At 38.4% G+C, this 15,720-nt stretch overlaps 1 protein-coding gene across 7 annotated transcripts in view; it reads right to left on the reverse strand.

Moving 5' to 3' along the window:
• The window catches only part of MIA3 (MIA SH3 domain ER export factor 3), a 52,952-nt gene that overhangs the window by 4,218 nt on the left and 33,014 nt on the right, over nt 1-15,720 (reverse strand). For 4 of the 7 annotated variants that reach the window (XM_036852232.1, XM_036852239.1, XM_036852246.1 and 1 more), the window contains 17 exons: nt 14,295-14,316; nt 13,493-13,581; nt 13,029-13,106; nt 12,832-12,942; nt 11,370-11,441; nt 11,086-11,190; nt 10,270-10,392; nt 10,049-10,160; nt 8,861-8,916; nt 8,681-8,771; nt 8,396-8,534; nt 2,472-2,573; nt 1,351-1,411; nt 1,213-1,248; nt 1,066-1,133; nt 842-942; nt 531-672 (listed from right to left, as the gene is read on the reverse strand). In XM_036852232.1, the coding sequence (XP_036708127.1) occupies nt 531-672; nt 842-942; nt 1,066-1,133; nt 1,213-1,248; nt 1,351-1,411; nt 2,472-2,573; nt 8,396-8,534; nt 8,681-8,771; nt 8,861-8,916; nt 10,049-10,160; nt 10,270-10,392; nt 11,086-11,190; nt 11,370-11,441; nt 12,832-12,942; nt 13,029-13,106; nt 13,493-13,581; nt 14,295-14,316 (1,508 nt within the window). The remainder of the gene's footprint in view (nt 1-530; nt 673-841; nt 943-1,065; nt 1,134-1,212; nt 1,249-1,350; nt 1,412-2,471; nt 2,574-8,395; nt 8,535-8,680; nt 8,772-8,860; nt 8,917-10,048; nt 10,161-10,269; nt 10,393-11,085; nt 11,191-11,369; nt 11,442-12,831; nt 12,943-13,028; nt 13,107-13,492; nt 13,582-14,294; nt 14,317-15,720) is intronic. The other 3 variants (XM_036852214.1, XM_036852224.1, XM_036852228.1) reach the window with 1 other exon arrangement.

Genomic DNA, 15,720 nt, shown 5'->3' on the forward strand with positions numbered 1-15,720 from the left:
AATAGCACCGCTCAGGTACTTCAAGCTACAGGCAATTGTATATGCTGTTTTTTCAGTCTATATGTAATCTGACTTCCATATCTTACCAAGTATTATAGACATATTTATGATTAGAAACAGACTTACAGCATTTCACATTAATGAGAAATAGATGTACACTGCATAAATTATATAGTTTTAAGGCTACTTTTATATTATTCAAGAGAGGAACTCAACAGAAGTTTAAAGATAAAGGCCTATACTTCACAGCAAAAATCTGAAAAGAAACAAACAACAATAAGAATAAATGATATTTACGTATTTGTTTTACATATATACTTATACATGACAAATAGTATTGTTATAATAATAAATAAATGCTTTTTGTTCTAAAGCAAATCTAAAGTAGACTATTTATCCACCAAGACAAAATTAAGAAATTTCCTTCTTTATATTGGACAGACCCAAATTCTCAACCGCTGCTTGCATTAGAATTCTCAAAGAAGGAAAAAACTCTTGAAACAGTTTACTGCAAGGTAACACGTCAATGCTCACCAAATTCACTCCGAGGCACCTCTCTTCGGTTAAGCGTAGCAGACAGAGGTCTTGCGGGTGGGTCTGCTGTCAGCGGCGGGGAGCATTCTCCACCACTCACAGGAGATGGGCCAAAAGAGCCATTCTGGCTCAGGGGACCTGAAGACAACGGGCAATAATTACCACTTTAAGTGAACCTTTTTTTTCTAAGTTCTTGGGATAATTTCTAGGGCATCATAAATATTACACACATATTCAGAAATAAAAAGTAATTTAAACACATTTTTCACCAAAAAATAGATTGCAGCCCTTTAAAAGTGCTCCCTACCTCTCCGTGGAAGGTTTTGTGTGTTGGGTCTTCCTGGCATTGGTTTTACAATCACAGGTTCTTCTTGCAGCATTGCCATCTTTTGGGTTAGTTCCAGTAATCTTAAATATAGAGAAAGAATGGATTTAAATATGAAATAGAAAATTAATTCCTTATTGGATACCACACAGCACAGCCTTTAGAGACTCTAAAACACACTGAAAATATGTTTTAAAATCACATACTTGTGTCTCAAGTTGGCAGCTTCTCTCTTCTCTTCAGCTATAGCTCTTTCTGCAGCACGAGCTTTGAGCTATTGGAGAAAAAAAATATCCAAAATAAGCTGTGGTAGACAACACACAAAATAAAGAAAAGAAAAAAAAAAAACTTACCCAGTTATCGTGAGCTTTCTTCTCATGAGTAGCGATCTGAAAAAGATAACACATCAAAAAATATGTTCAGAGATTCATTATAATAATACGTATTAGAAAGCAAAGAAGTCTGCTGCTGTAGGGCAGTATAATTATTACCTGGTTTTTAAATGAGCGCTCTGTCTTCTGTAATTCTTCCTCCATTTCTTCAATTCTCCGCCTAAGAATTAAACTTGCTTTGATCATTTAGAGTACCACTGAACAATATTTTAAACAATCTCGCCATGTTCCCTTTACTCTAACAGCTACAGCTGTACCCTTTCAGACTTCATCCATATGTATAAAAACACATTCTACATGGCTGTAATAAGAGTACACTGTGATCAAAACTAATACTGCATAATTTCCTTCCTTATTATTTAATAGCTGGAGATTCTGAACTGATACCTTATAATTTCCTTAACTGTTCAATGTGTTCTCAAACAATCCTGCTATAAATATTTTTCTCCAAAAAGCTTTTTCTTCCTTTAATTATATCCACAGAATATTTCCCAGAGCTATGATTACTGGGTCTATCAAATGGCATGATCATTTTTTTAAAATTAATTAATTAATTAATTATATTTTTGGCTGCATTGGGTCTTTGCTGCGTGCGGGCTTTCTCTAGTTGCAGTGAGTGGGGGCTACTCTTTGTTGCGGTGCAAGGGCTTCTCATTGCAGTGGCTTCTCTTGTTGCGGAGCACAGGCTCTAGGCGTGTGGGCTTCAGTAGTTGTGGCATGTGGGCTCAGTAGTTGCTGCACGCGGGTTCTAGAGCGCAGGCTCAGTAGTTGTGGCACACGGGCTTAGCTGCTCCGTGGCACGTGGGATCTTCCCGGACCAGGGCTTGAACCTATGTCCCCTGCATTAGCAGGTGGATTCTTAACCACTGCACCACCAGGGAAGCCCCGGCATGATCATTTTAATGGTTTTTAAATACATCATACAGCAAACTGCCTTCCAAAAAGAATTTCTCCGATATATAAAACCACTCAGAACTGTTGGCATGAACCAATTTCCCTTACAGTCTTGTCAGTATTGGGTGTAAGGAAATTTTTGTTAATTTAACAATTTTTCCTTTGTTAGCTTAAAATTTATTTTTTCTCATGTTAATTAAATGTTTTGACCACTTATTTCTGCTTCTGGTGCCATTTTGTTCTACACAGTGTAAAAGAGTTTTTTTTTTAAAAAGCCAACAGTAGTTTCATCAGCCACTGACACCCTCCTTAGAAGCTGAACTCACTTGTACGTTTTCACTTCCTCTGCCGCCAAAACCGCCTGTTCATCTGCAGCTGACAGCCGCTGCTCTCTTTCTTGCCGCTCATACTCTTCTTGACTCAATTTCCTAAGATAAAATCAGTTGTCAAATGAAAGTGTTTCTCTTGCTTTCCCAGCCGTCTGTCTGAATGCCTCCTTGTTACTTCCCATCCTCTCTAAAACACACATACAAACAAGTCATAGGAAGGAATTCAAACCTGCCACTTAGGGATAAAAATCAAACTCTGGCCTGTTGGCAAATCACCTGCATTTTTAAACTTCTCCTCATAATTCTCTACTCACTAGTAAATGAAACAAACAAATGGAAAAAACACACTGTGCCCCATGGGCAAGTTTCCTGTGTTTGAGACAATGAAAGCTCATTTTACTTCAATGTGGGAAGCGAGGGCTGATCAACCTAACACAATTAAACTTACTAGGATAGAGCAGGGGATAATTATTGCTCTTATTTCTGCCATGGAAAGACCTGTAATTACTTCTCTTCCTTCAATCTTGGAAGGACTATTTCTCAATCCAAGGCTGGTACCATGATAATTAGCCCCCAAAAAGCCTTTTAGAACGTCTTCTAATTGTGCAATTAACCACAGATTAATTCCACACTTCAGATGTGGGACTCCTACTGCCTACTTCAATAGAATTATGATTAAAGGAAAGAGAAAAATCTTAGAATTGGCCATGTCTACTGGATAGAAAAAGAATCTAAGCTGTCCCATAATCAGAGTATCATCTACGGGAAACTGGTTTTAACCTACTAACCTTGGAGCTCAAGATATCAATCTACTATAACAGAGATTGCAATGGTAGCAACATGGTTTTAAAATGCTATTTTCTTGTTACCCTTGTACTTCTTTGACCATAGTTCTGATTCAAAAGAAACTTGAAACAATTTCTATGAAACAGAAGCATAATCAGAAGAGCTATAGTAAAAACAGTTAGTAATCAAAGAGAAAAAGGGTTGTATATTCTTTTGTAATTGTCCATTCAATACTCAGCATATGTCTTATGAATAGCTATAATATACTTTACCTAGTAAGATGCTAAAGATAAAAATATGGGTAAAGTACTATCCCCACACTGAGTTCGCAGTTTAATGTGTAAACGATGTACCTAACAACAGAACAATCCCTGACTCAGGAAGAGATGTGAGAAAACTGGGTCTTGAAAAAAGATCAGAGAGAATTTTGCTTCCAGGAATGAATGAGTTAGTCTGAGAACACTGAAAACAAATAGAACATTCGACAAAAATATAAAGAACATGCTTGAAGGCATCAGAGAGCTAATACATTAGCTAGTAAGCCAATATATGAGGCCAAGATCTAGTAAAAAAAAAAAAAAGGAATCTCAGAATTACAAATAAGCCTGGCATCTGAAGCCACTTTTCCCCTAGGTTCACCCATGCACTTAAGACAATGTAGAGATATAAGGAGGCTACTGAACAGAGTTTTCAAAAGACTCCTTGCTGCATAGAAAATGATGGAGCTCAGGGCTACCAGTGAGAGGGACCCTAGTAAAAGCCCTGGGCTTTAGGCTGAGGCTAGAAAGAGCTGTGCACTTGGAGTACCAAATGAGTAATGCAGTGTCCTTTGAAGGAACTAAGACCTTTTTTTTTTTTTTTGGCTGCATTGGGTCTTTGTTGCTGCGTGCAGGCTTTCTCTAGTTGTGGCGAGCGGGGGCTGCTCTTTGTTGAGGTGCGCAGGCTTCTCATTGCAGTGGCTTCTCTTGTTGCGGAGCACAGGCTCTAGGCATGCTGGTTTCAGTAGTTGTGGCATGCGGGCTCAGCACTTGTGGCTCGCGGGCTCTATAGAGTGCAGGCTCAGTAGTTGTGGCGCACGGGCTTAGTTGCTCTGCAGCATGTGGGATCCTCCCGGACCAGGGCTCGAACCCGTGTCCCCTGAATTGACAGGCGGATTCTTAACCACTGTGCCACCAGGGAAGTCCAGAACTAAGCCATTTTTGAATGACCTCTATTGCTGACTGGATTAAAATAATGACCACCTGCTAGAAATAAACTCAAATCTTTTCTCTAGGAAAACAACACCATTCTAGGCCTCCAATTCCCTCTACAATGTTTGCCACTCAATCAAAACTGTCTAGGCACCCCACAAGACACTGTGATTAAAACCTAGAAGACAAGAGGAATGACCCATCGAGGATCCACATAATGGAATTATCACACAGACTTTAAAATAACTGTGCCTTATATATTCATGGAAGCAAAAGTGTCAAGATTACACATTTCAGCAAAGGATTAGACTACAAAACTGAAACACAGTAACTGGAATTAAGAACTCAATGAATGATTTCAGTAGCAGATTTGATAACTGAAGTGAGATGTTAGCACACTGGAAGACAGGTCAGAAAAAAAATCCAGAATGAAGCAAATATAGATAAGAATGTAGCAGACATAGGGGAAATTATTTAAAAAAAGGTTTAAATGGAATCTCAGAAGAAGAGAGAATGAGGCAGAATCAACATATGGAGAGAGACCCAAAAATTCAGGAGGTGCTGATGACCTCAAACAGCATAAATGCAAAACAGTTAGGGAAGGGGAGGGGAAGGAGAAGAGAAACACAAACCAAAAACATCCACACCTAGGCACCTCCCAATAAAACTGCTGAAACACCAAAAGAGAACTTTTAACGGCAGCAACGGCAGGGGTGAGACATCTGAACAGGGAAAATAAGAGTGATACTGGATTCCTTAAAGAAACTTCAAAACCAGAAACTAACTGGTTATCTTTAAAGTGCTGGAATTAAATAACTGCAAAAATCCCAGAGCCAGCAGAATATCCTTAAAAAATGAAGTCAAAATAAAGACATTTTCACACAAAGTTGATGAAATCTGTCACTAAAGGACATTCTTCAAGTAGAATGAAAGTGATCCCAAATGGAAGACCAAAGGTGCAGGAGAGGATAAAGAACTACAGGAACTACAGGCAGACCTCAGAGATACTGCAGGTTCAGTTCCAGACCCACCACAGTAAAGCAGGGAAAGAAAGCGAGTTTCGGAATTTTCTGGTTTCCCAGTGCATGTAAAAGTTATGTTTACACTATACTGTAGTCTATTATAAAGTGTGCAATAGCATTATGTCTGAAAAACAACATACAAGCCTTAACTATCAAATACTTTACTGCTGAAATATGCTAACCATCATCTGAGCCTTCATAATCTTTAAAGTAACATTAAAGATCACTGATCACAGATCACCATAACAAATATAATAACGAAAAAGTCTGAAATACTGCAAGAATTACCAAAATGTGACAGAGACACAAAGTGAGCAAATGCTGTTGGAAAAATGGTGCCGAAAGACTTGCTTGACACGGGGTTGCCATGAACCTTCAATGTGTAAGAAATGCAGTACCTGCAAAGTGCAATAAAGCAAAGCGCAATAAACCCAGGTATGCTTGTATAAATATGTGTGTAAATCAAGTGAATACTGGCCGGGAAGCACTGTAATAGACAATGAAAATATCTTGTGGAGTTTAAGTATACAAAGAATTAAAATGCAGGAGCATCTTAACTCAGGAGGGAGTTAAAGCCCATAAAGAGGTAAATCTATTGACTGAATAAGTCCAGGATACATGCTGTGGTCTTTAGGGTAAGTATATGAAGACAAGTAAAGCAACCAATAACTACCAAGCTTACACAGGGGAAAAACAGAATTATTAAAAATATTCCAATAATCCAAAAGACAGAAAAAAGAGAAAAAGGAACATAGAACAGGCCATCAAATACAAAGCAAATACCAATATGTAGATTTAAACCTAAATATACATTTAGGAATTACATTATAAGGAAAAAATGAGTACTCACCTATTTATTTATTTATGCCACAACTCACTCTAGAAAAGATTTTAAGGAACATAAACATTTGAGTAGGCAGGAGATTGCCAGGTGGAAATAATGTAAAAGGACATTTTTACTACAGAAAAAGCAGCATGCATAACTACACCGAAGCTCAGAGTGGCATGAAGGAACTGTGGTCAGGTCAGGCTGCAGGTCAGGCAGCATCAGAAGGAGCTGCAGGAAATGCACCTGGAGAGGCAGCTCAGGACAGCTGAGGGGCCCTGTGTGCCTGCCAAACAGTCAGAAATTGACCCTGAAGGGAATGGGGGGGCCTCCTCGACAGATTTTAAACCACATGATGATATACAAGGACTTGTATTTTAGAAAGTTCCTTCTAGCAGCTGTACACCTGGAAGAAGAGGTATAAGAAAGAGAAACTGGAGACAGGTGATTAGTTAAGGGCTGGCAGAAAAGAGGACTTGGGCCTGAGCATACACAGTGGCTTTGGGGAATGAAGTGCATGCAATTTGTGCCCTGACATGGTGACTGAATGGATGCTGGAGGAGTTGAATAAAATAGTGCCACACTAACTATATCATAAAGAAAGACAATTGCCATTTAGGTGATTCAGATGACTACTGGTGGCAGAGAAGTGCCTTTTTCCCCCAATATTTATTTATTTATTTATTTGGCTGTGTGGGGTCTTAGTTGTGGCAGGCGGGCTCCTCAGTTGTGGCTCACGGGCTCCTCAGTTGTGGCATGCGAACTCTTAGTTGCGGCATGCATGTGGGATCTAGTTCCCTGACCAGGGATCGAACCCAGGCCCCCTGCACTGGGAGTGTGGAGTCTTATCCACTGAGCCACCAGGGAAGTCCCCAGAGAAGTGCTTTTTAAAAAATAATAATAAATAATGAAATGGGAAATATTTATCTGAAGCAAGTCAGGTATTTAGAGCTGGCCTGAATAAAACTTGGAAAATCTAAACTAATTTCTTGGTGAGCAAAGAATTAGAGAAAAAGTTAGTGGTATGATTCCAATGTTTAATGGCATCTGGCAATAGCAATCTAAGCATATGAAAAAGATTAAATTTGCTTAGCAAAATAAGCCTGCTCATAGACTGCTATAAATGCCAAAGAGTGAAGTATAGGAGCAAACACGAATAGCAACTGCCACCAATAAACTATTTTAGAGGATTCAGGTATTTTTGGTGGAGAGAACTTGAACTATGAAAGTATATCTTTCAAACGATATCTAACTCCAAATTTGAGATGTATATTTCAAAAGATTAATACCTAAACGTACACATGAAACAGGTTTTTTTTTTTTTTTTTTTTATGGTTTCCATATGGTTGTCATTTAGAACACATGCAGTTAAAAAGTTAGGGGCATGTGCTATAGAGTCAGAAAAACCTAGTACAAGGCCCTGCTTCACTATGATGTGATACTGGGTAAGTTACTTAGTCTCTCTGAGCCTCAGCTTCCTATACTTAATATACAAATAATAATTGTACCTATCTCATAAGTTGCTCCGAGGATGAAACAAGCATTTCTATATTCAAAACTCCCAACAACCTTGCCACAATTACATATTATATATGTATAGTCTGAATATTGACCATATTAAGTCCAAACCTTACAATACTGTCAGTAACTAAATACTCCTTTTGAAGTATTTATTCTATTTAAAATCATGTCATACAAATCACTCAGGATTTTTAAAGGCTATATTAAAAACTAGTAGAACAAATGCAAGACAAATCAGAATGACGTAACTAACAACAGCAAAAGAAAAGTGAAGTGGTGGAGCCTCAGAAAGGGTATGAATCGTCAAAAGAAGCACTTCCAGAACAGCAACTGTTAGTACCAATAACTACTATGCTTTAAGTAAATTACAGGCAATAATTGCTGAGAATTAGTTAAAATGGAAAAAAAAAAATTGCCAGTTATGGGAAACAAGGTAGAAAGGAAGAAAGACAAATCTATACTAATTATAGACAGAAAAAACTATAAACAGTCTTTAAAAAAGACAAGATTATCTACAGTAGTACAGACGTTTAGTTAGATGACAATATTGTTAACAATGAACCACGAAAACCTTACTTTTGCAGAGCCATCTCCTTCTGCTGATAGAGCTCATTCAGAATCTCCACCTTCTGCCTCAGTGTTTTGCATTCATCTTCCAGTACAGCTTTGGCAGACTGCAGGGAATTGCGATCCTCCTCTAATTTCTTTATTTGGTCTGTAAGGGATAAAACATTTGCGCTTTGTGTGCACAAGAACTGGAGAACTTGCTGAAGAGGCCAGCGTCAAGGGGGGTGAGAACATGCACACAGGAAGCCACTCTTTATTTTTCCAGTGGCAATTTCTTTTCAAGAAGCAACCTACCTTCCAGGTTACATTTAGTGGACATGGAGGCTCTAAGTTTAAATTGTAAAAGTTTTAGATCCTCTTCAACTACTGATATTGCAGTCTGTGTCTAAAATTTGCAGAAGAGAGGAACAGTCTTAAAAGTGAGGCACAGTAAGAATTCAAGGCACTTACAGTACTCTATAAAAAGGATTATACCCGAGAAATGTCCATCATCTGCTTAATCTGCTTTTTCACCTTCTCACTCCGGTCACCTAAAAAACAAAAGGATTTCAGTGCTCTTTCCTTCCTTGCTGTTTAGCTATATTTTCTTGATTTCCCCCAAACAATTATCATGTTCAAACATTCAATGAAAGAACAAACTAACCAAAAGAACGGATTCAGCTATTTGACTTTTAAGAAATGTGCAAACTTAGGTTGAAAAAACGAATTCCCAGTTTGTACAATAAAAATATTATCCATGCTGTACTTGAGCAAGAAGGGATATGTGAAGCAAAGCTCTTTCTTCTCTCTCAGATCTACCAGCCCCCAGTCAAATATCTTATTTAGAGAGACTCATTCCTCTGCTCTCCCCTTGAATCGGCTACCAGGTGTAGTTTAAAACACCCACAATGTGAACAATATCCAACTTGGGATAGAGTGTCTACAAACATTTCTCTCATCAGTAAACACTCTTTCCCTTTAGCCTCCACTCTAACTGCTTAGTTACGTTTACGGCTCCAACCACTCGGTACTTTTGAAATTGGTTGTGGCCCTAACACCACAGAGCTACAGAAATGATAAGCATGAAGTTCAGAAAGCAGTTTCTCCTACTGAGGAGTGTTCAGCACACAGAGCTGGGAGGCAGGACTGCTGCTGCTCTGGCCCCAGTGCGTGCCTACTGCTGTACCACAAGCCAGCAACCCACCTCTGCCCAACGCATACAGACCTGTATCGTCGTCCCTTGGTATCCACAAGAGACTGGCTCCAGGACCCCTCCCCCACCCCCCACAGGAAACCAAAATCCGTGGATGCTCAAGTCCCTTATATAAAATGGCACAGCATTTGCATATAACCTACACACATCTTCCCACATACTTCATCTCTAAGTTTCTTATAATACCTTATACAATGTAAATGTTACGTAAACAGCTGCTGGCATGTAGCAAACTGAAGTTTTGCTTTTTTGAACTATCTGGAATTTTTTTTCTCCAAATATTTTTAAACTGCAATTGGGTGAATCCACGGATTTGAACCCACGGACTCGGAGGGCCAACTGTACAAATTCAGTGACAGGCGTCTATAGCTTTAACCCTAAAGAGGAAATTCAGACTGCTGAAAAAAGCATCAGTGTACTTACAGACTAGAAGGCAAAAAGAGGTCCAACCTCCCTGAAACCAATCTTACCTCCCACTTCTCCATTTGCTAATTCATCTGATTCATTTCCTCCTTTATTTTGACCCTCAGATTCAGATTCACAATCTAACTGATTCAACTGTGTAATGCAATTAGTCAAAGCCTAGAAAAGAAGCAAAAGGATATTTATTAGAATGAGCCTCTCAATTTCAATTGCCCAGATTCATGAGAATTCATGAGAATTAAGCATGTATTCAGGAGAATGAACTCACATTAATATTATCATCTTTGTGAGTGAGAGCTACTTCCAAATCTTTCTGAGACTTCTCAAATGATCTGATTTGTTCACTGAGCTCAGCATGTGATTTACTCCAGTCTTTGATTTCTTGCTGCAACTGGAAAGTTAAAACACATGAATTTCTAAACGTTATGGCTTTTGCACTGGAGACAGCAAGACCACAAAAAATGAGCCAGGGAAGCAGGGAGCCATGCTTCTCCTTGGCTTGTCATTAGGGACTATACTATGGCCTTGGTTAAGGGAGAGGGGAGAGTGACTCCATCCCTCAGAACTGCAGTGAGAACCTAAGAGCCGTCAAGGACACTGATCTAGTGCATTGCATCCTTCAGGAAATTGCAGCCAGTTCAAATAATTCACTTCCAGTAGGAACAGAAGGGCACGTCTCACTGCCTACCAAGTCCAGACTCCAGATCATGTAACCGTCCCTTGGTCAGAGAAACAGTAACTGCTCAAAGGAGGGTAATAAATACCTAATTCTTTGGTCTAAGAAGCAAGTCCATCGCCCTCTTGAGGCTATTCAAGTTAATAATTGGCTGGTGCTGGATGAGACAAAGACTAAACATTCTGATAGCTGCAAGGAATTGTACAAAAGAACAGAAAACCTAGAACAGATGGAGAATGTACACATGCACTCAATTTGGGAAGCGCAGTTTAAACTCTGCATATCTAAAAATTGAATCCTGCATACATACTTCATTTCCTTAAAAACCATATCCAAGAAAAGATATTCAAGAGGTAATGATATTTGGTTTTCTAGTTTACATAATCTATGACATTAACTTTCCGTTACCTGCTCTTTCTTCTTCTTAAGTCTAGCATTTTCTTCTTGAACCCGATGGCATTCAGACTTCACTTTCTCTTCACTAAGTTTAGCTTCATTAAGGGCAATCTGAACCTAATGCAAAACACTCCTATTAGTGCAATAATTCCAAAGAAAAACACAAAAAAAGTTACTTTCCCAATTAGACATACGGTTTTTGTCTTTTGCATTTTCTAGCACACATCAAATGTTTGCTCCTCAAAATACCAAGACATCATATTAATATATCTTGCAGGAAGTGTAGAGAGCTTTACCTCTGAAAATTCTGAGGCATTAATTGAAATAACATCTTTTAACTTCTCTACAGATTTCTTGTTTTCTGATATCTGCCATGGGGAAAAAGAACACAAAAATGTATTAGCATTTCAGTAGAAACACTGGGATATATGATAAAAAGAAGAAACATTAACAAAACACATCCCAAAGCCATCCCCTAGATATCAGGTAAAAGCAGATGATCCAGTCTTGGCCTAGGAGAAAAGTCAACAACGTAAAGACATGAGGAAAGAAAATACTGAAGACATAAATATTTCATACGATCCACAACTTTCCTAGTTATGAAATAATGTGGTACATGACGAGACAAGAAAGTCAAAGGAAAGAAAATGAAAAAAAATTCAAGTAAACCAGTTCAAATCAGTGATTTTTCCTAGTGGTAGAGAAAAAAATCCCAAGGTCACTTAAAAATTCTCTTGCTAAACTAAAAATGGCTGGACTTGAGGGGGAAGAGCCAAATCTCAGATACAGAATTCCACAATTTATCAAGGAATGTGTCGAGGAGATGGAGTATAACTCCTCACTCTGTAACTGTGGGTTGTGCACAGTAACTTCCCTCCAAAGAGCACAATATGCAGGGGATGGAAAAAGGGTAACTTCATAGCAGAGAGACCTGGCAAATACTACCTCAGCCAGCTGATCAAGCTTAACTGGGTGTGCAACACATGGGAACCCTCTCTACTATCTTTCCAACTTTTATGTAATCCAAAAACTGTTCTAGGGACTTCCCTGGTGGCGCAGTGGTTAAGAATCCGCCTGCCAATGCAGGGGACACGGGTTCGAGCCCTGGTCCGGGAAGATCCTGCATGCTGCGGAGCAACTAAGCCCGTGCGCCACAACTACTGAAGCCTGCGCACCTAGAGCCCATGCTCCGCAACAAGAGAAGCCACAGCAATGAGAAGCCTGTGCACCTAGAGCCCATGCTCCGCAACAGGAGAAGCCACAGCACTGAGAAGCCCGCGCACCACAACGAAGGGTAGCCCCCGCTCGCCGCAGCTAGAGAAAGCCCGCACGCAGAAACGAAGACCCAACTCAACGAAAGATAAATAAATAAATTAATTAAATTAAAAAAAAAAAACTGTTTTAGCATTTAAAGTTTATTTTTAGAAAAGAACCATGCAAAAACAAATCAAAACAAAGTACTAAGACCACTCAAAGGGGCAACTATTTCTTATTTGCTCTACATGTTTCAAAGGGCAGAGCCAAGCAATATGAAAATTACCCAGGGCTGAGGACAAAAATACTTCCAAGGCCTGTAAAATTAATAACTTGGGGTATTAGCATTTAAAATTCCACGAAAACGCATAGAAGTAGGTTCAACTTCCCTGACTCCCAATATTATTCTAGTTAAAGCACGGGAAAATGCAGAGTTCATCTCACCCAACCTACAAAATAGTTCAAAAGCCAATTTACAGTAACACATAACAGCAAAACTCTCACCAAGTCCTGATTCTTCGCATTCTGTTCTCTCTCAGATTCTAACATAGCACGCAAACTTTTAGCTGTGTCACCCAGAATTTCATTAGTTTCTTCAAGATTCTTGATTTTATCCTACAAAAAAAGGTATTAATAATAATTACTCATTATTTTTCTTTTGTCTTTAGAATGTAATCTCAAAAAAGAGAAGGGATTTTTACCTTAAATCTAATTGCTTCGTCAGAGAGAATCATGTTTTGTTTCTTGGTTTCTTGAACATGCTTCTTTGATTCCTTGATCTAAATAAAATAAAGCATTCAAAATTTAGAAACATAAATTATAGTGCTACCAAAACTTATCTCCAGGACTTCCCCGGTGGTTCAGTGGTTAAGACTCTGCACTTCCACTGCAGGGGGCACAGGTTCGATCCCTGGTCAGGGAAGAACCCACACGTCAGGCCACACAGCCAAAAGAAAAAAAAAACTTATCTCCAAATAGGAGATCCCTCAGAGAAGAAAGCAGTACTTTACACATATGATGATTGCTTCACATTTGGATAGTTTGTAAGAGATAAAAAAAATTTTTAAATATGACTTAAAAACACCATAACAACTGAACTGTAAGACAGGAGGAAATAATTCGAGCTGGAACCACAGGGGGAAAAAACTAAAAGAATAATTAATACCTTCTGCTCATAACTTGATAATGTTTGTACAAGCTCTGCATTTTCTTTCATGATATTCTTCAACTTCTCAGAAATTTGCTGTTCAGTGACTAAAAAGGGGGGGAAATCCATAAAATCATCAAAAATTGAATTACCCAATGCATTAGCAGCAAAGACATGCTATCTGGCACTCTGAGGGAAATGAACTCAGCGTAACTATTATGCCTTTAAAAAGCAAACTGTAGTTAACAGCATTAAGGGTGTAAAAATATTAAAATTTAAGAAAAACATAATATGAACCCTTACTTCAATGAGATTCCAATTTAAACTTATTTCAAAAACAGGAAATGCAGTAAAATGTTTTAGCTCAATGTCTTTCCCCTTCATGAGCACCGCTCTTCTCAGAAAATGTGATCATTTCAAATATATGCCATTTGTAAACAGAAACAGAAAATGCCAGCATATTGACGTATCTCTATTCCTCAAATTATCTACTTAAATACATATTTACTGTACTGAATAAACCATTAGCACAGGAACACTGTTCACAGGTAATAAATTGCACTAGTTCAACATTCAAAGTCAATCTGCCCAAGCCGAATCCTCTTCTCCCTGCTGCCACCTCAACTCCTATCTCATCTACTAGCATCGCCATCTACTCTGTCATCTAAGCTAGCAACCTAGGATTAGTAAAATGTTCAGGAGTTAGTAAGTCAATCAGAGATCAGAAGTCACCATATCTACTTTTAGCTTACACAAAACTCATATCAAATACCAATACTGAGGGAACAGTACAAATAACAAAATAAGCCTGAATATTTACCTTGATATACTCTATTCTTTACCTAAAAGAGAGAGAAATAAAGTTAAACTTGATGTCAAGACATCTTATTAATAGAAATATTATAGTTCTTAACACAATAGTCAAATCATAACAGAACGAAAATTTAATAATGGTTTGGTTCAGCATAAGGATCCACAGGATTAAAAAATAAGAACAGGCTAAAAAATATTTCAAATTCAATTGGTAGTGATACTTCATTAATAGTTTCTGATAGATAAAAGCACGAAGGTAAATACTTTATTTCTGCAACTAAAGATACATTCACAGGGACTTCCCTGGTGGTGCAGTGGTTAAGAATCCGCCTGCCAATGCAGGGGACACAGGTTTGATCCCTGCTCCGGGAAGATCTCACATGCCATGGAGCAGCTAAGCCCATGCGCCACAACTACTGAGCCTGCGCTCTAGAGCCCGCGAGCCACAACTACTGAACCTGCGTGCCACAACTACTGAAGGCCGGGCGGCTAGAGCCCATGCTCTGCAACAAGAGACGCCACCACAATGAGAAGCCCGCACACCGCAATGAAGAGTAGCCCCCGCTCACCACAACTAGAGAAAGCGCACGCACAGCAATGAAGACCCAACGCAGCCAAAAATAAATAAATTAATTAATTTTTTAAAAAAAGATACGTTCATGTATCTTTTCAATGAGCACCAATCTTATTAAATGAGCACTTAAGTTCCATAATGGAAAGGGATTATTATATATATGGAAGTTGCTAAGAGAGCAGATCTTAAAAGGGGGGAAAAGGGGAAAAAAGATCTTGTAACTATGTATTGGTGACGGATGTTAATAACTAGACTTACTGGCAATCATTTTGCAATATATACAAATATCAAATTATTATTTGTACACCTGAAACTAATATAATGTTACTAGTCAATTATTTCTCAATTTAAAAAAAGTGAAAAGGAATAATGATTTCATATTAAATATACTAATGCTTCACTTATCCAAATCATTTATTTGACAACCCCAAATAGCCAGAACGAGATCCAGAAACAATGATAACTGAAAAAGACTCTGAGGAAACAAAATTAAGGGCATGATTGTTGTACTAAGATATGCCTCTTTCATCAGAAAACACCTTAGAATTCCTAATCAAAGTTGGCTATTGGGTGAATTTAGAAATCTAACAGACTGGAGCATCTGATTTTCCCAACCCCCTAAAAATAGCAGTCATAAATCTAAAAGGGAAAAGAAGACTGCTACAGGAAAATACACAAGCAATGAGAGAAATAACAAGTAACATCTTCTACACCATCTCCTAAAGACAGCACCGAATTACAGGAGAATAAAATCCAAGCAGTACTCAATTTTTTAAAAAGTGTTACTAAATGTCTTTGTAACCCAGAACTTATTTCCCTTGTCAAATGTCATAAATGGTGATGAGATGCTCAGATCAGT

The sequence above is a fragment of the Balaenoptera musculus genome, chromosome 1 (assembly GCF_009873245.2).
Source record: "Balaenoptera musculus isolate JJ_BM4_2016_0621 chromosome 1, mBalMus1.pri.v3, whole genome shotgun sequence".
NCBI classification, from domain to species: domain Eukaryota; kingdom Metazoa; phylum Chordata; class Mammalia; order Artiodactyla; family Balaenopteridae; genus Balaenoptera; species Balaenoptera musculus.